The sequence below is a fragment of the Lonchura striata genome, chromosome 1 (assembly GCF_046129695.1).
Source record: "Lonchura striata isolate bLonStr1 chromosome 1, bLonStr1.mat, whole genome shotgun sequence".
Classification (NCBI taxonomy): domain Eukaryota; kingdom Metazoa; phylum Chordata; class Aves; order Passeriformes; family Estrildidae; genus Lonchura; species Lonchura striata.
This window is the reverse complement of record NC_134603.1, coordinates 21,252,258-21,272,332: the sequence shown is the minus strand read 5'-3', so window position 1 is coordinate 21,272,332 and position 20,075 is coordinate 21,252,258. Positions and strand designations below refer to the sequence as shown.

Below are 20,075 nucleotides of genomic sequence, written 5' to 3'. Positions count from 1 at the left end.
CATTGAATGATTCTGTTGTGATTCCTAGGACACTTGGGTGATGTATAAGCCTGGGCTTGATGTAAATATTTTATCAAAGCTGGAATAATTTTTCCACTGGAGACGGAGTATCCCACGACGAGGAGTGGAGATTGGTCTCTCTCAAGGGCTGCAGCTGAACCCAAGTTGAAGTACATGGTTATTCCATCAAATTCCACACCTGCCTTGTGAACTCTGTGAAGAGATAAAAGTTGTGCAGGCTGAAATTGTACCAGGAAAGGGATTCAAGGGCTGAATGTCCCTATGACTTCCAAACCCCCCCATCTCTCTCTCTCCATTCCAGCTCCTCTGACTGTTGTAATGAGCTCCTCACTTAGCACCTAATTCCATGAGTTTCAGTTGCATTTTATTCTCTATGCAATGTACATGGATCCTGTGTGACAAACAGAAGTGCGGGTCCTTCCCTACATGCAGCCTTTAAAGTTTATTATTTTCCTTCTAAAACTTTTTCTCATTTAGTCACACAACCTTTATTATTTGGTGGTTAATGGCAGAGAGAAACACTGCCATGTTTAACAGGGCTCATGTAGTGTTTTGAGCTGTGTGGAGCTATTTACATTCAAGCAAAGTAGCTGGGATAACTGATCAGTCTGATTTGGCCATATCTGCATGAATTGTCCTGTAAGTTCATGCACACTTTATCTTCATTAGCAGTAGCATCCCATTAAAATCTCTTCCTTTAATAGAAATGTTAAGTACATGTAAAAGTTTCTGTGGGACCAGAAACTGTTAAAGGTTCAGGCTGGTAGCATCAGCACTAACATACCCAGAATTCACATATGCCTGTAAAGCAAAGTATGTATTCTCTGTTTCTCCTGCCCTTTTCTTTTGTCTTGCACTTTTTCCCCTTCTGATGCAGAATTCTGTTGTAATTTCCTTAATTTTATATAAAAATGCACTCCAGCAAAGATGCTTTTGCTACCCTGCTCAAGAGTAAACAATATGGGAATATAAGAGATTTATGATGATTCAGTTTGTTTCTGTTTGGCTCAGACTGACATAAAAAGTCTATGCTGACTTATCCCAGATATTTTTTTATTAGAGAAAAAAAGAGGACAGTTTGGACAGGAGGCATTAGGAACTGGGTTCAGCACACAGGACTGGTGAGCAATACTGTTAGTTCTTGTATTTCTCTGTTGATATCTGTAATCCTCAGACTATCATCTGGGATCTCTCAGCTGGTCAAGATGTCTGGGCAGAAGCTGCAGGTGAAGCAAAGGAGTAATTGTATGCAGGAGTTGAGCCCTAGTTCTGCCCTCAACAAACCTGCTGTCCAAGGGAATACCTGGGGCTGGCCTGGGTTGGAATGTGCTGCATTAAGAAAAGCCAGTAGAGAATTTAGAGTTCACAGAGAAGGACAGGTAGTCCTGGCAGCACCAGCACTCAGGTTAATGGGATGGTTTTGTCTTACTTTTGGGTCGAGATGAGCTGAGATTGGGTGCTCCAGCATCCTGTGATGAGGAACAGTGCAGGATCAGTGAGAAGTGTAGAGCTCCAGAAATACTGGGCCTTCAGGACCTTTCTTTCCATTGTCATTTTAGGAGCTTTCAGTCTGCCACTTGTCCAGAAAAGGAAAGTTGCTTCCAAGATTAACTGAAAGCTATTCTAAATACATCTTAAAGTGTGCAAATTCCTGATAGTAGAAAGCTAATACTTTTGCCTTTAGCTCCTTCTTAGAGTCTCAATGAAGTTATCAGGAACGTGACTACATTGGTGGTAAGATTATTTTAAAGCAGCTAGAGCTAGGTAAGGATGATCACCCTTAGCTTTATCTGCCAAGGTCTGAGGGCTTTGTTTTCTGCTCCAGATACAGGTGCATCACAAGCACTAAGACTGAGTATCCATGCTGCACCCCTTCAGTTGTAGTTACAGCATCAGCTGCTGGAGGAGCCCTGAACCTTGGATGCTGGTTGTGGCAGGCTGCAAGCTCTCAGGGTTCACCTTGTTGGTCCTAATCAGTCCATCAGAGTGCTGGGAAAGGGGCAGGAGTGGTATGAGTAATGCAAACTTCTGAAGCAGTGGCTGCCTTGTGCCCTGCTTGACTCAGATATCCTGAGGAGTACACAGTGCTTACATGTATATTGTTTAAAATATGCATGTTGCTTTTGTTTGATAAAAAATATTGATTAATGCTGGACATTCCAAATATTATGAATTAAATGGAAGTAAGATTTGGCTACTGTTCAGTACGAGACAGGAATATCTGCCTTGCCTCCTTTTGTTTCTTTGTGGCACTGCTGTGGTTGTTTATTTAAAGGAACAAAATTCTCATTTCCTTCTCTTCTTCAAGATAGCAATCTTGAATCTTAACTAGTTGCAGCCTGAAGAGTGGCTTGCTGTTCAGTGCATTTTCCCTATGAAGAGCTATAGCAGTACTGTCTGTAGATGTTACATTTTGAAAGTCTCTAGATAGAAATGTACAAAAGGAGAACAGTCTTCTAATTTTGGTTCCTGCTGCGGATTTGGCACTTCATCCGTCCACTTGATGTTTTATTATGAAATCCTATTCAAATTCTCAAATTCTAGTTCTTTCTTACAGTCACGTGCTGATATTCCCAAAATACAGTGCATCCCTTGAGTGAAGCTTTGTGGATGTACTATGATAACCCCATCAAGACATTTTGGAGGATTTTTAACACTGAGTGTAAACTACAAAGAAAAGAATGTTTTTTTCATGTGTGTCCTCTCTCACAAAGTTTTTGGTCAATGGAATTCAGAGATCGAATGTCTTTCTTATATATTTTTCTCTTTCATTCTATGAATTGTTTAAATGTAAATTAATTCAAACAATTAGTAAAATCTAAACTCTCTAGCTGTCATCAGAGATGCTTGTATATTGATTTAAGTGGAACTGGAAAGGAGTATCTTATGACTTATAAAATGTAAAGCTTATTAAATGTTTATATGCTCTTCCATTTCCTATTAATTGAGACAGATACAAACAAGAATGTTTGTGCCAAAGATTGTGACAAGCCGTCTTTCTGGCAAACAAGGAAACTTAATGTATAGTGTGCTTTTATATTAAGAATATAGCTCATGTAACTTAATAGTGTTGCAACTGGGAGAGGGGTTTGATAAGCTGTAAATACAGTTATTTTATTTTTTGTACATTTTTAAGAAGGAAAAAAATAAATATTCCTATGTATGAGATAATATTTCTGGTGCTGTGGTGTGTATTACTACATCTCTCCAGGAGAGAGAGAGAGAATCACTATGTACCAGTACCTGAAGGGGGTGCAGAGAGGATGGAGTCAGGGTCTTCTAAATGGTGCCCAGAGACAGGACCAGAGGCAAGTGGATACACACTAAAACACAGGAGGTTCCCACTGAAATCGGGGAGTAGGTTGCCCAGAGAGGTTGTGGAGTCTCTCTCCCTGTAGATATTTAAAGGCTGCCTTGACATGGTCCTGAACAACCAACTCTCATTTGCCCTACTTGAGCAGGGGGATTGGATCAGATGAACCACAGAAATCCCTTCCAACCCCAGCTATTCTGTGATTCTGTGACTTGTTGGAGTGTCCTGGGAACCTGGCTGGAAGCACTGACACTGACATCTTTGTGGCTCCTGGGCACCTGAGTTGAGATCCTTACCCACATCTACTCCCAAAGCACTGAAGCATACCTGGCCACATAGCTTGCAGTAAAACATTTTCACCAAACATTTTATTCTCCACCAGCTGAGTTTGACTTTTCAAACAAGATTCGGGAGGTCAGAACATCTTAGTAGGTGGGAAATTGTTTGGGATAGCATTTGCCTCAGGAAAGGTTGATTCCCCAATCAGTAGCAGGACAGTGGGGTGGAGGAGTTCAGTGCTCTGGATGAGCAGTGCAGGGTGAGCCAGGATCAGCTCCCATGGAGCCCTTTAAGGTAACCACATTTCCTGGGCACTGCCTGTGATAGATGTTAAATTATGTTTTACAGGAGGTGGTTTTACTGAGTGGCTCCTAAAATGCAAGTGCTTTAGAGCTGCATGGTTGGCAGTGCTCCATCTGCGAGGCCATGGAGCGGTGAGGAGAAGTGTGTTGGCTGATGGGAGCCACTGCAACCACTGCACGCTCAAGGCTTGGACTGTGGCGTGGCTGAGCCAGGCTTTAGCAAGGTGACTCAGCTCACCTTGATTAAAGGTCATTAAGAAGAACTGACCCCTTTTTAGGAGCAGGAAGCAAAACACTCCACCTCTAGCTCCTGACCAAAACTTTAGAGGACTCACTGGAGCAGCAAAGCCATCGTTTTCAGCACCTTCCCAATCTCTTGGCTTAATTTGTGCTGCAGAAAACACTGATACAGATTCTGGAGCATGCTACTCCCCAGATGGGGCCATGAGCTGTAGGATCACAGGTTCCCTCTTCCTGAGGTGGTGGGAGGTCCACTCCAAGATTGTGGGAGTCCAACGTGCTCCAGTGCCTGGGGCAGATGCCTTTGAACAGGAAGAGGAGGGACAGCAAGGGTAATAAGTGGAGTATTTTAGCACCCCTGTACAAATAAACACCTCCTTACACCCAGTCTTTCTATGCAACACTGTATGATGGCCCTGAGGGCAGGGTGAGGACAATGTCCATCACAGGGAGTCTGGCACACTGGAAGCTTGTGTAATAAAGCTGGTTTGCATTGAGCACAGGAGATACCTGAATACTGCAACTGATGCTTCATTCTGGCTCCAGCCTGTCTCAAGCTCAGATTAATGTGCAGTTCCACAAATAGACATTTTTGTTTAATCTCAAAAGGAAGTAGGCACTGGTTTCTGCTACCTTCCAGTGTGCTTTAAACTACTTTTTGCACTCGGCTAATCCCAGCTCCAAATTTAACCTAGGTAAAAATTTGAGGAGTTTAAGGAGCATGCACAGAAGCATCAGCCAGCCCTCTCCAGAGCCTGTCTGAGGCTGCCAGGAGTCCCTGCTGTGACAAACTCTGCTGCTGCCTCATCAGCCACGTCTCAGAGCGACTAACCACAGCTACTACCCTGCCCATGCTCCCTTGATGTGTGTGACAGTCATTAGGGGGTAAAAAAGTCCCCTAAACCTGCAGAGGGATTTATCTATCGCAGGGAAAGTTGCTGTCAGTCAGCTAAGCTGCTCTTTCCAGCTTCAGAGGACCAGGGATCTCAGTCTTGTGCTGTCCTTCCTTTGCTTTTATAACCCACCCCGAGGATATCCTACTCCTTGCCCAGCTGCTGGCTTTAGCTGCTGGAGCAAAATCTGTGTTAGAGTGGAGCGCCCAGCTGGCTGCAATGTGCCAGCCCAGCCCATGCCCAGTTTAAGCCCTGGCTGAGCCCTCCAAACTTTGCAGCAGGCAAAGGCTTCTCTGGGGTTTTCTCCCCAGACCATGGAGCTATGTGAGGCTTTAAGGCTCCTCTGTGAAGGGAGTAAAGCACATGGCACACCATCACTAGCTGCAGCAGAATGTTTATTAGTAGGAAAGAACATTTAGGGGATTTCAGTAGGTGAATTTTTTTGAACTGTTGGTATCCACCATACATTGGTTTTCATCAAGATTGTTCAAGGTCACATATTTATATAAGAAAGCAATAATTAATATTTAGGTGCAATCAATAATTCCAGTATGAAAAAGCACCGTGTCACAAAACAATTTACAATACAAAAGTCTTCAAAATCTAACATTTAAAAACAATATATTTGTTCAACAGTAATAACAATACAGTAAAAAAAAATTATTTCCCTTCAAACAATACTGCTTATATATTTTGGCACTCAGAAAGAAACTGTCACATATGTGCTTTTTTAGCCACACAATGCTGTTTTGTGAGTGTCTATATAATAAGGAAAAACATGCTTTTGAAGTCAGTCATTTTGCCAGGTGCAGTTTGAACTGCTTTCTCCATTAAAAATGAAAAAAAAACAAAAAAACCCCCAAAAATCCAAAAACAAACCAAAAAAAACCCCAAAAAAACAAATCTGAAAGAAAAGTAACTCCTAAGCTGCAGCATGTCTTGTGTTTTGGCCCACGATATAATCTGGACAAGCATCTCAGACTCAGTCTATCTTGTAAGTCAACCCTGCCTGAAAGGCTGGATTTGAGCCCCACTTCACTCTCCAAACCTGACAAGAAATGTAGACCTAAGCCATCCAAATGGTCCTGTCTTTTAGGAATTGACCCCAAGTTCTTGCTGTATTAAGCACCCCAGTAAGATTCTGACCCTAAAATTGCTGCTCAGGCTCTTATTTTCCTTAATTCCCCTCAATTTTAGTTAATTCATTTTAAAGTCATTTGCACAAATTGTCTTGCAATGTGAGCCCACTGTTGTTGTGCTGGCACAGCCAGCAGTTCCAAGGAAAACCAAGTTCCAAGGAGCACACATTGGGTGAGCTACGGGGTGAGGGTGTCTGATGCCAAGGGGTGCCCCGGGTCAGGAGACATTCCTCCCAGGTCTCCTCCTGGGGCCAGGGCTGGCACACACAGCATGGAAGGGGGGAGCTTGAATCTAAGAGAGGGAAAGACAAAACTAGACTTTTCAGGAAGAATTCTTTTCCACTCAAAACTGACCCCTATTAAAAGTGGAACGCAGGTGCTACATGCCGGGTGAAACACCGGTGCCTGCGTGCAGCTATGACAGCCCCTGAAAAAGGCTGATTCTAGTGAACATGCAGTCCTTGGTGCTATCTCTAAAAGCTGAACAATAAAAAAAAAATTAAATACTTTTTACATCTTACATCAAAGATGCCACTACAAAAACACAATAGTATCACACATTAATTAGTACAGTCTTAAAAATGCAAACCAACACTGGTAAGACTCCCATACATTCTGCATATCATATGTACAGAGGAGAAGAGCTTCTCAAGAGGAGAGGACACTCATAGAGAGATAATCTTCTGTTTTCTGAGTATGTTGCATAATACAAATACATTATCAGCAGAAGAAAACTCTAACACTAAGAGCTCAGGAAAGGTCCTTAACTGGAAGTTAATAGCTGGGGAAACCGTGCACATGCTGGGGGGCACAGAACACACACAACCCTCCGCCAAATTATCTGTCTCCTTCGGTGGCCTGATCATCTGCTTTCATTTTATCAAGTAGGTTTAACATGTTGCTCTGTAGGTACAGAACCCCCAAAGCATGGACCAGCACAGGGCCACATCTCCAAAAGCTGTCCCTGGTGTGCCTGAAAGCCACTTGACTCTACGTGTCCTTCTCATGGGCTTTGCCTGCCAGAGAACCAGCTGGAGAATCAGGATACCACCAGATGAGCTTACCACAGAACTAGGGGGGTAAATTAACACATCACAACAGCTACAGGCAACAACACACAGGATACTTGCAATTCTAGACAGCTGTAAGAAAAATATGTGGACCAAATTAATTTAATTCATAATTGTCTCTCTCCTTTCTGAATAGTAAAAGTCTTCCTTAGGATATGTAGGTTTGCTTACAAAGCATTAATCTATAGAGGTATCTAATTTTGCCAAGACACAGGATATACTGAACTCCATGCTGCTGCAGTGAGTCTGCTCGTAGTAGATCATTATAAGTCTGATTTGTTATGTCTACTCTGTGCTGCAATGATGCAACAGCCTGAGGGAACAGAGAAAGCTCTCCCTGTGGAATGGTCATGGACTTAAATAGGAACTGGACACTTTGATCTATTCAGCTCTTGGCCATGTTTTATCTCAATTTAGTTTCTACAGCCTCAAAAATATCTGCCCAAATTTAAACAAATTGTTATGATTTAATCCCAACCAGCAACTAAGTCCCACAAAGCCATTCATTTGCTCCCTTCTAGTAGGATGGAAAAGACAACTGGAAGGGCAAAAGTGAGAAAACCCATGGGTTGAGATAAAGACAGTTTAATAGGGAATGCAAAAGTCCCATGCACAAGCAAAGCAAAGCATTCATTCACCAATTCCCAGAGGCAGGCAGGTATTCAGCCATCCCCAGAAAAATAGGACTCCATCACAGGTAATGGTGACTTGGGAAGACAAATGACATCACTCTGAACTTGTCACCCTCTTCCTCCTTCTTTCCCCTCCCTCTTTATATGCTGAGCATGATGCCATGGTCTGGGGTATCCCTGGGGCCAGCTGGCATCAGCTGTCCTGGCTGTGTCTCATCCCATCTCCCTTGTGCACCAAACTCCCTTGCTGATGGGGCGGGAAGCAGAAAAGTCCTTGATACCATATAAGCACTGCTCAGCAGTAATGAAAACATCCCTCTGTTATCAACACTATTTCCAGCACAAATCCAAAACTGACCTTTATTCTAGCTACTGTGAGGAAAATTATCACAGCCAAAGCCAGCACACAAATGTGTAACTACTTTTGCATCCATCACCTCACTCACTCAGCAATATTTAAAAATCAAAGGTATTAAGTACTCCTGTCAGAGGAAGACAATATTGGTCACTTCAGGTTCAAGAGCAAAAAAATGCCGAATATACAAATATTAACTACAAGACTGCTTGGAATTGAAGTGAGAAAATGGAAGAGATAAACATATTGAAATGCAGCTCAATTTGTCTCCTTGAAGCAAGTGTGCAGACAAAAAAATCCCTAAGGTAATTAAACTCTTCATTTTTACCCAGCACTGTGTGCCCACCTTGCTAATAATTGCTCAGTCACTTCTGCTCTCAGGGTCTTTGGGACTTGTGCATAACAACTGAAGGACCAGCAGGGCTGAATCTAAGAGGATCCAAAATAATGAAATAAATCATAAACATGCCTGAAACGTGAATAAGAAAATTAAACGCAAAATACCAAAGCAACATCATTTTGTGAAACATTCATACGACTAACACTGAGCATGTCACTCATATGGACAGTTAGTTGAAGGTTAGATGTCCATATCTAACCTTCCTTAGATCCTTATTGGATTGAAACCCTGGATTTTTCTTTTTCTTCCAGATACTAATAAAAAAATATTGGTTGCCCTAGAAATGGGAATAATGACAGGAAATAAAAAGGTGGTGGTGGCAAGAAACTGAAAGTTCTCCCTCAAACTACCACACTGGACCCATTAATCTCCCCTCTGAGTGCAGCCAATGAGCAGCACAAATGAAGTTTAAAATCTAAGAGGATTTTCTCAGGTGGATTTGCTAATCACCCTCATCCTGCTGTCCCATCTGGTGGGGAAAACGTGAGGCCAGCCCTGAACATCGCTGAAACCCCTGTGCCCAAGGAGGAGAAAACCAGAGGTCACACCCCAACACTTGTTTGTGACAGAGAGCAGGAAGAGTTTCTGCCTGGTGTAACTATGCCAAAATTGTCTGCTGGTCCACAGCAGCTGGGTGCTCCTGTGGGCCGGGGGCACGATGCTCTGCAGGGGATGCACAGCCAGGTGCTGCTGGCAGCAGCATGAAGAAACCAGCTCTCTGTGGAGTGACCAGGGCAGCGGAGAGTGGGCACCGGGCACGTCCAGCCTGCAGTGCCTCGACAAACACCGATGCCATCACGAAAACCAAGTTGTTTCAGAGGCTCGGTGTGCCCTTAAAATACTCAATACTGCCATTACTTAATAACAAGAAATAAATAGTGTGGTACTCACAGGTGGGCCAAAGATGGGAAACCAAATCAGAAGCTGTTCCATTTAAGCGCATCAAGCTTGGCTCCTTCACATGTCAAGGGCTGGTGTTTGTTATTTGTTCACACAGAGGTTGGGGATGGCAACTGGGAGGTGGCTGCAAAGACTTGGAGAGCTGGACACCCTGAGCACATGCCCTGGGAAGGTGAGAATATCTTTGGTATAAGGTCAGGGCAAGAGGCAAAGATCTAAAACATCTCAGGTGCACAGTAAGTGAATACTTTGAAGAGCTGATGGCTGTTGCATGCCTCAAGATCTAGGAAGCCCTCAGTGTGCCTAATAATCTCAGATGATCATGTCTGTGGCAGGATCCAGAGTCCCCAGCCTCACCACACAGGGCTGAAGCAGCCCAGGAGGTCCCATGGACTGCGCTGGAGTAGAGATGTTCTGTGCTGGCTTCTGCTAAGAGGGTTTCACTGTGCAAATCCAGACCCTGGGCTACAGGCAGAGATGTCCTGACAGTTTTTCATTTCTCTAGTCTTTTCCCATTCTTCACTACAACTCAAGCTCTTTTTTTGCTTTACTTATTAGTCAGCATTTTACAGGTGATAGCTTAATCCCAGTTACACATTGAAATAACACAGCCTGTGGGAAACAATGAGAGGCCCCTTGCATCTGCCTTTCCAGCTTGTTAAGATATGGACAGTACATATGGAAAGCTTTATACCTTATCCTGAGAAAATCCTCACTCTGGAAACAACTTCTCAGTATGGATAATTTGGAAACAACAGCAGCAAAAGCCAGGATGGAATAAGGGATGCTGTTCAGATACCCATAGTATACAGGGATAGTTTCTGCAAGGGCAAGGAGACTGACTGTGCATCCAATTGATGGTTCTACTTCTCTGAAGGCCAGAGGCACCTAATGGCTTCTGCAGTCCCTCAGCAGTGGTCCTGTTCTCTAATCTCACTGATTTCCATGCCAGTTTACAATCTCTCCTGTCTCTTCTATGTGCTTAAAGCACAGATGTTGATTCCACCATCCCTAGCTTGGGCTTTGAGAATCAACAGTGCTTTCCCTTCTTTTCTACCACAACTGGGAATTAACTCCCATAGGCAATGTTTTGTCCTCAGCTGCACTTAAGGAAAACCTTATGCTCATCATGGGAGCTGTTTGTTCAGTACCTGCCAGGGTATGGTGAACAGCTCTGCTGATTAATTTTAGAGTGTATTTTGTCAGCACCTCTGACAGAATATGCAGCAGACAGAGCTGCTCACACAGAAGGTGCCATTTCTAGTCAAGCCCTATCTCAAAGCACATCACACCATGTGCCTGACTTATCACTGCTGTTTATCTTATCTGCCTACTGCACAATCAGTGGAAAACTCTGCACACAGCTCTGAGCACTGCTCAGCTCCCTGGCACTTGACAAGTTTCTCTGCATTTCTAAGCACAAGTTCTGCCTGTGATACCAAGAAAACCAACTTTCCCAGCTTTCCTACTCCTACACGACATCCTGCTTTGTAAGACCCAGAGCAAAGAATGCATCCAAATATTTCTGCAAAGGGCAGGTGAAATATTCTTCTCCACCAGTCTTGCACCAGGTATCTGACATCTAGCTGCTGAGCCCAAGGACTGCCATGCCTGGAAACAGAGGGAGCACCATGAGAAAGATGAAAGGAGGTGCTGGTGTACCGAGTGTTCAGGAAGACTTGTCCAGCCAGCAATCAGACTAGTCTGATTGTTTCACTTGGCACTAAACTCTGAAAGGAAACTCTTGTAGGATGCCTCTCCAACCCTGACCTGCTATATTGCTATCATGTTGCATCTTACACCAACGGTGCTGAAAAAGGGGAGAGTTTTAAGAGGAGGCAGCTCAGCTCAAAGCATTTGCCCTGAGGCATGAGATTCCCTTCCCACTGCCACATGTCCCCAGCGACCTGCCAGTTGTCACCGTGTTCCCTGGTTCACATGTACTGAGACATATGGCCAAGGCCATCTTCTCATCTTAGCTTAGTTGGCAGATTAGGGCTCAACGCCAAGTTACCACAGTTCACCAAGTTTCCATGAGTCAGCTGAGACAAGGTTCTGCCCACAGCAAATGCAAGGTAATGAGACTTAACCTGATCTGCAGTGAAAGAAAATCAAGCTAAGCCGCATTACTGCACTTTTGCCATCAGTGAAGTCCTGGGGCTCATCCCCCAGGGGCACTGTTCAAACCACAGGGATTTGGTCATGTGTGACTACTTCCTGTGCTGGTGTACAGTATTTCTGCACACAGAGCTCATCCAGCTATGAAATGTACACACTTCTGACTTAGGGTTTTAGGCAGCAGAAAATGTGGAGGTCATGCCTTATAACACAGAGCAACAAAGAATGCCCCAGGAAAAAGATAAAAATCCTACAAGCTCCTAAGAACGGCAAGGGAAGAGCATAGCTCTAGGTACCTCAGAAACATCACTGAACTGTGAACTGACATAGCTTTAAAAAATAATGTTGAAACATAAATATTCTTCAGTCCCTCTCAAACTCTAAGTGCTTACAAGAACACGTGTGCTGGTTTTAAAAGGGTTGTGTTCCCTTTTCCTTTCCCAAAGCACCCTAAAACAAAGAGAGTATTGCAAAACTCACAAGTCATAGTCCTCACTTCACATCTTCTGGCCCAGAGTTTGACAAGCTGACTGAGAATGCCAGATAAATGGGACTGGCATTTTCCATGAGATACACTCATTAATTCCTTTGGACAACACAGGAGTGTTGATGATGATGGGTGATCATCACAGGATGATGGTGATTAGCAAACCCACCTGAGAAAATCCTCTTAGATTTTAAACTTCATTTGAGGAGTGAACGCTGCCGGTTGCACATGCAAGTAAAACTAAAGAATGCATCTACAAAACTGAGAAGTGATATGAAATAGTATGTGCTGTCTCCATCCTTCCTGTGTGGAGATACTGCTAATGAATCACTCAAAAGTCTGGCTTACTGTGCTATTTTATACTGCATACACCACTTCGCCTTCAAAAGCTTTATGAAGGCAATTATTATTACAAATGCAAATGACAGCAAAGCAGAAAATTTCAATCTCAGGTACAGCACACCACTGCTGTCCTGCTGATTTGAGGTCTGCAGATGTTCCTATCACAACTGCAGCTACGAATCACTCTTTAAGTACATGCAGAGACAGAAAAAGAAAGGGATAGTTAATAATTTAAAATAATACCAATCATCAGTGGCAGTCAGGTAAAAGAATAACCCTAGCTCACTCTGTAAATGTTTATACAATAGCCTTATCTGCAGCTATATCCTCTGCAGCTGTAAGCTAGTTCTTATTATTCCAAATTTTGTGAACTGTGGGAAGCATTAGATCTCTGCTGGGGTCACAGCACAACGTGTGCTTTCAAACTCGTGTTGTATGGGAGTAACACAGGAGGTGAGCCTGGCCCCAACACCCCAAAACTACTGAGCAAAAACAAACTGAGAGATTAGGTTCTGAGCCAGAAGTGTCTTGTAAAATGAAGAAGAGGTGGTATACACTTAAAGAAAAGGCAACATTTTAAAATGTCACATGCAACTGCTTTCACAGCATTAGGAAGAAGATGGAACCGTAGGAGGTATCCGAGTTCACCTTCAGTAAATGCCAGCTTCCACAGGCCTGGGCTGCTTTGGACACAGGTGCCTGTGCTGAGCCAGGAGGTTGGAAGTTCAGCAGGGATCCTCTGGTGTCACCTTGTCCTGCTCATGCAGGGGTGGTGATGGAGCACCCCCGGAGAGGCTGGGCTGTGGCACAGGTCATTCCCATCTGGCAGAAGGATGTGCTGATCAGTGTGTGCCCACTGACCTTCCTCCAGCAATCCCCAGCAGTCTGGCCAGGCTTCTTCTGCTGAAAAACAACCCTCAAGTACATAACTTCCAAAATCCATGAGGTAATGGACATGAAGAGAGGGCCAGAACCTCTCTAGGTAACACAGAAAATTACCTTGAAGAAGGTAGGCACAGACTATCCCTTGAAGGGTTAGATTTGTGCACATGGTGTCTAATTAGGGTTTGGGAGAAGGAGACAGGGAATATTTTCATCAGCCAGAAGAATTGGTGCAAAACTTGCTAGTGTTGCTCATAACACCTGAAAGTGCTGTGTATTAAAATCTCTTTGTACCTGTGGTTGGGCCCTCTTTGCTTTTTTATTTTCCCACACTCATCTCAGCTCAGTATTTTGATGAATGTAATGGAAATATATCATCAATTGGATTTTTGTGATTGTTTGAGACAGAGATGTGTGCTTGAAGACATTTATTGTCATTAGCCACTCATAAAAATTTTAGTACTACTAATCAACAATGTTATTTTCAATTTAATTTTATTTTCTTCTAAAATGCTTTGCCCTTAACACCTAGCAAAGCAAATGGTATGGAAAAATTAAGTATAGGATTGCTTCTGTCAGTTATTGTACATGCTAGCTAGTGTTCCATAGAAGATTATTTATGCTCAACTACTTATTCGTGACTTCTAATTAGTACTTAGCTAATCATCACCTGCAAAGCAGACTTCTTTTACTTGGTTTATTTTAAATTAAGGCTACTGGGGATTAGCATCTACAAGGTCACTTGACAAAATGCCAACTTTGCCTGTCAGACAAAGGTTACTCTAATGAGCTCATGAATTCCCAACACCGTGCTGCTGCCTGCATGGGTAGCTCTCCGGCAGGATCACAAAGCAGACTTCAGCTAATGAGTGATTAATGCCAATTTAGTCAGCATAATGCCTCCTGTTGCTAAAGCTTTTCCAGCTTTTCTTTTGCACTTGTAAAGTCCCTAAGAAATCCCACATGTGTGTACTAGCTTTGCATACAGCAACTTTGACCAAAGGACAAAATTTTGCAGCAGCAAATTTCAGAACTCCTGCACCTGGGCAGAAAGATAAACATTCAACATTTCTCTCAAGAGCTGATCTTTTTTTGTTTTAATTTTTATATATATAAATATATCATAAAGCGTACCATTTCCTCATTTCAGTACAGATTTTTTTTAACTTTACTAAAATAAATGAAATATAAATGCTACAATTTTATGTTTAAAACAAGTTTTGATGACAGCTTTCCCCTAAGAGCAGGTCCAGAAACTCTGGTAGCTACATGGAGAGAGACAAAATCACCCCCAAAACTACCTGCTATGCAAGAGCATTGAGAACAGCAGATGTGCCTTAGCTGGAGCTGCTTGCAGGTGTCTGTGAGTTCCTCACGTGAATGCCCACTCTCCCAAGTAGCAACTGCTTTATTACTAACCTGAAAATTTCACATTCAACATGTATCTCCCTTAAATTCATTGTCAAGACCCAGCTTTTCATATCTGTGTCTGCTTTTGCTGATCCCAAACGGCAAGAGGTATTGTCAGTTGTGGATTTGGAGACCAGGATTGCAAATTGCTGAATTTTCAGATAAAGCCATATGACTTCAACCACTGTAAACCTAGTAAAAAAATGTCAATCTTCATTTTGTCCCTTCTTCACAACCTGGAAAGTGTTCACAGCCTTGAAACAATGAGGCGTAGGAATGGATGATACACACCACACATGTTTTGCATTTTCATACTTCTTCCCAGTCCTGTCTTTGATCTGAACTGGTGCCTCCTGGACGGGCGAGGAGGTTCCAGGTGAATCCTACCCCACCCATCACAACCCCTTTGGTTCAGCCTTACTACACTTTCAGGTCCTGCAGGTGAATACCTAACAACTAAAGCAGCAATCTAAAATCTGTCAGTGTGTCTTGCTGCCAAGGGGTTTGTTGTAGGTTTACTCCTCCTCAACACGTTACTTTCCAAAACAGATACAAACAAACAAACAAATAAACAAAAAGGAATTTTAAAAACAATTATAACACCAAAATATCTGTTTAGAACAGTACTGCCCATGCCCTGGACAAATTGTTAAGAGCAATTCAGCATTCTTATAATTAATCCACAACAAAATAAGCTATAAGATGCCACAAATGAAGGCATAATTGGCCATACAGAGGCAACACTACCATGAATGTTGTTTGGCAAAAAAAAAAAAAAAAAAAAAAAAAAAAAAGCAGATACATAATTGATCCAAAGTAGAGGTTCAGAACTGCCCGGCACTGCTGGGGTCACACTGCAGGAGACGGACTATGGACGGATCACTCTTGGCGCCTCGGATGAACTCTTCCAGAGAGAGCTTTCCTAGAAAAGAAACATGGTTACTTACAGCACGTGGTGGGTTGCAGCACACCTGTTAAACCCCTGGACAAGCATGATGGAAGGAAGCTGGGGAAGCCAGGAAAATTCCTGGGAAAGCAACGCTGCAAGGTGAAGACCTGCCTGCCTACCCCCTGTTGGCCCGCAGATCGTCCCACGTGCCGGGACACCGCAGCCACCCCTGCGGGTGCCTACCGTCACGGTTGGTGTCCATCTGGCGGAAGATCTTCTCGGTCCTCTTCTCTGGGGTTGACTCATCTTCTGGCATCTTCATTACAGAAGAAACCATCTTATAGATTGCCTGCATGATAGACACGAGCAAAAAGCTGATAAGAAGCACATTATCTTGATGCAAGGGTATGGTGATCTTCTTGTGACAGAAACAATGAGAAAATATCTTTGGAGCAGCAGCAGGACCTGCTCTTTGGATGCTGAAGGGCATTGGGTGGCACCAGTACATGCAGCTTCCCTCTTCAGTAAGACACTATTTAAGAAATACTGTGTTTCTTTATTTAGTCATGACCAAACACCACCTGGGTCTGGACTAAGGTTACATTTTTCCTTATTAAAGCAGTTTTTGGACAAATGTATCATTTGTACAATATGTTGGGCAATGGCAACTTCCAGACCCTGGAGGAACAGCCAGACCACCAAGGTCTTGTCCTGTGCTGTGATGAATCTCCATGCTTTGGGCACACAGGCTTCATCCTCACCACACCTGTCTCCTCACCCTGCCTTTGCTTCTCCCCCATCTCCTTTGTCTCCCTCCCTGTAAGCATCCTGTCTGTAGGGAGAGCAGTGACTCCTTGTCACAGATAACAAAGACTGGACCATCAAGGAGGTGGCCTTTTCATGGGAGGTTGGTGTGTGTGCACAGCTCAAAACCCCTTCCACAATATTCTCCACAGAGACCAGATGTTCTGGCCTACAGAGCACCACTGCCACCCATACCTAGTCTCTGCACAGACAAATGCATTAGCCACCTTTGCTACTAGCTTCCCTGAAAGAGGGTTAATGTTAATTTTAAAGTAAGGATGAGGATCTGTCTCTGCACTGGTTATCCAAACATTGCTGGCAAACATAAGCATGCAGCACCAGTAAACACCAGGGCTTTGTGTTAGGTGTCTGCAGTGCCACACCTGGGAGAGCAGCAGCACTCAGAGGGCTGCAGGGTGGTGGCCTTGAGGGTTCCTCCCAGCCATGTGGAGGGGCAGCACATCCCAGTCCAAGGCAGCATTACCCTGGTCCAACTGGCCCCTTCTGCTGCCCACTGCAACTCACTGGCTGTCACCTGCTGTCACCTGACTGCTTTTGTTATTTCTTCTTCCTTTCCTTCTGCTTTGGGAGTGGGGGGTCCTTTGTGCAAGTCAAGATTTCTCATTGGGTTACCCCTCTCCCCTCTTTCCCTTCACAAAGTCACTCTGCCTAGCAGCTCAGATCATCTGGCTCAGGATCCCCAAGGACTGGCTCCAGGAATGTAACAGCACAGATGGAGGATGCCACTAAGCAGCACAGACATTTTACACTCAGACTAGGGAGCAGCCGCTTCCTTGGACATCTTGCTGGCTTTTCCTCTGCCAGCAGCTCACCCCTCACGTCTCCCAGGAGAATTAGTGTTCCACAGTACTGGGCAGAGCCTCAGTAGAGGCAGGGATGCTGTTCACACAACCATGACACCCCAATACCAGGAGCACAGAAGAAAGGATGAACATACAAGCACGTAAACACAGGGATGAGGGAACTGGGGGAAGGAGGCAATAGGGAAAGAAAAAAAATGGAGAGGGTGGACAGTAAGAATTTAGACCTTGCTCATCCTCATCAGCATGCAAGGCTTGCCAGGGTCAGAGCAGAGATGAGGCTGATAAATCTGCCAGTGTTTAAGCATTTGAAGCTGTCTGGCTTTTGTCTGGGGTAGGAAGAGAGGTGGAGGGGTCACTCCCTCTCTCTGGGTGAAAGGATGCCAAAGCAGAGAATCTGCATTGAAAGTGTGGGAGGAATGCCCCAGACTGGGAGTGAGGGCATGTTTACCCTGATCAAAGTAACCATAGTAAGAATATGCAGATTTTTAGGACAAAAAAAGCACTTCAGGATGACTTCATCCTACAGGGTCCTTTTCACAGAGGCGTGTGAAGGGAATAACAGATGAGATATTCTAGGAAAGCCAGATGGGAATAACATAGTGAGCGTTCTTTTCATGCTGAAAATGGTTACTCTGGACAAATTCTTATGTCCTTACTCAGAAGTTCATTGGGAAGTTTTCCCAAAGTAAAAGCCAGCTAAAGCTGATTAAGAATCTTGAGACATACCCCTTATTAATTCAGTGCAGCTACACAAAACTCTTTATTGTATGTTTGAAAGAGCAAGCTCTGAAAGGAATTTGGTTTCATGCAATAATTACATAGAGCTGGGCTGTTCTAACCCTGGGCTAGGACCCGTGACTGAGAGGCTGCAGGGGTCCCACTCCACATGGAGTGCAACTGCTCAGCCTCCCAGAACCTGGGCTGAAATCCCAGGTGATATTCAGTGGCATTCTGCACTGGAAGTTGATACCTGTCAGCAGTCTCTCGAGTCAGGGCAGCTTAAATAAGTGAATTTCTGTCAGGAGTGCTCCTTACAGCACCTTGGCACCCCTGAGTGCCACCAGGAAGCTGTACCCTCCAGAGCCCTGTGTATGTCACTGGAGCAAGCACAGGCTCCAGCCTCATCTGCTGCCCTGCTGAACTCTCTCCTTTGATTTTCCAGCTCCATCTGGTTGAGCAGCAATGGGTGATTTTAGGGCAAATCTCATCCCTTTGCCCATTCACACAGGTTTTGCTCCCAGTTGCTGGCTGCCACTGCTGCACTCAGGCCAGAGGCTTTGGTGATGGCTGCATCTTCCAGGTATGCTTGGCAAACTGTCCAAAAGCTCATTATGGTGATGGCTTCTGGCATTGCAATGGCAGCAGCAATGACAGCACAAATTTTCAGTTGGTCCTTTTTACTATGTTGAAATAAGCTCTAATGGCTAGAAGTCCCATGAAGTGAATGACTGGCCTGAAAAAAAATTGTTTTCTTCTCAGTCTCATGGAGATTTTTGACACTGTCTTTACAGAGCCCTATCAGCTTTTGCTTCTTCCCATGCCAGCTTCTGTTTCTTCCTAGCTTGAAAAGAAGCTATCCCAGCAAGTGAAACGTGCGTGCTCTGTTTTTATTAAACTGAAAGTATTATTCTTGTCTCTGCCCAGTATTCTTAAAATGTCTTTTGAGTCCATATAGTGAAAAAATGTATCCTTAGAACAAGGTTTCCATCTCTCATTTGAACTCTTATTTTAAGAGACTAGCCAAATATGTCCTGCTTCAGCAAGAGGAACAAAACTCCTAACTGGTTTGCAGCTATTTTTGAGTGGACTGGGCTATTTAGATTATAGGTAAACATATGGGGGACATGAAAAGCCTGAGACATGAATCTGAGAGGAGCTGTGACAAGGTCTGTCAAGAGGGCAGGCTGTGAAGCCTCTTCCCACAGTAGCCTGCAGATGTGCTATGCCTGGTGAATGTAGCAGTATCCCAGGGACTTTCTTTTTTGATGTTCTACAATTGTCAGGCACCACTAAAGACCTTCAGCTTCCAAACTGTGCAGGTGGCTCCATGTGGATCTCTAAGCAGGGTTTTTTGGTGACTGCCCTAGGGATGCTCATGGACAGGCATGGTGAGTGCACTGGGCTGTGCCTGTGTGGTTAAGGGCATGACAGTGCACAGAGCTCAAAGGAAGGCACGTGCTTTGCCATCTAGCAAGGAAAACAGGCCTGAGACAGTTATGGATGGACCATCACCTTCACCTCCTTGGCAGCTGGCCAGGCACAAGGGCTCCCATGGGACATCTTAACCAGCAGCTCTGCTGTTCCAGTGCTGCCGTACAACTGTTACTTCAATCTCTTAATGCAATGCTGGGCAAAAGTGCAATGCCTGCATTGCCTGCAGTGCTGTTAGATTAGGCAAGAGCAATGGAAAGAAAATGCAAAGAAGTACCAGCATAACAGTGAAAATCACTGCAGAATGAGGGATTTCAAAGCACAAAAAAAAGCAGACTAAAAAAGAAGAAACATATGTGTTGCCCTTATGCCATTTAAAATACAGTAATCCCACAGGGACAGTATTTTTCTGTTAAACTAAGACTTTTAGACTAAAGGTGTTTATTTTAGTGTTCACTCTGATGTATTGTCTCAGGCAAAAATCCCAATGAAAACATAATCCTACTCTATCAATTTGCTAGATAAGGGACTGGCATTAGGTTCCTTTGAGACATAAAGATATGTCAGAGTTCTGATTTTCATTCTCAGAAAAATTGTGATGGCTGAGGGCCCCCAGGAAGACAT

General features: G+C 43.9%; 1 protein-coding gene across 2 annotated transcripts in view; it reads right to left on the bottom strand.

Annotated features, from left to right (window-relative positions):
• Positions 1 to 5,426: 5,426 nt before the first annotated feature.
• NCALD (neurocalcin delta) overlaps positions 5,427 to 20,075 on the bottom strand; it is a 57,952-nt gene continuing 43,303 nt past the window's right edge. The window contains exons 3-4 of one of the 2 annotated variants that reach the window (XM_021529437.2): positions 15,916 to 16,021; positions 5,427 to 15,705 (exon numbers count right to left, since the gene is read on the bottom strand). In XM_021529437.2, coding sequence (XP_021385112.1) covers positions 15,608 to 15,705; positions 15,916 to 16,021 — 204 coding nt within the window. In that variant the 3' untranslated portion in view covers positions 5,427 to 15,607. The remainder of the gene's footprint in view (positions 15,706 to 15,915; positions 16,022 to 20,075) is intronic. The other variant, XM_021529438.3, reaches the window with a different exon arrangement.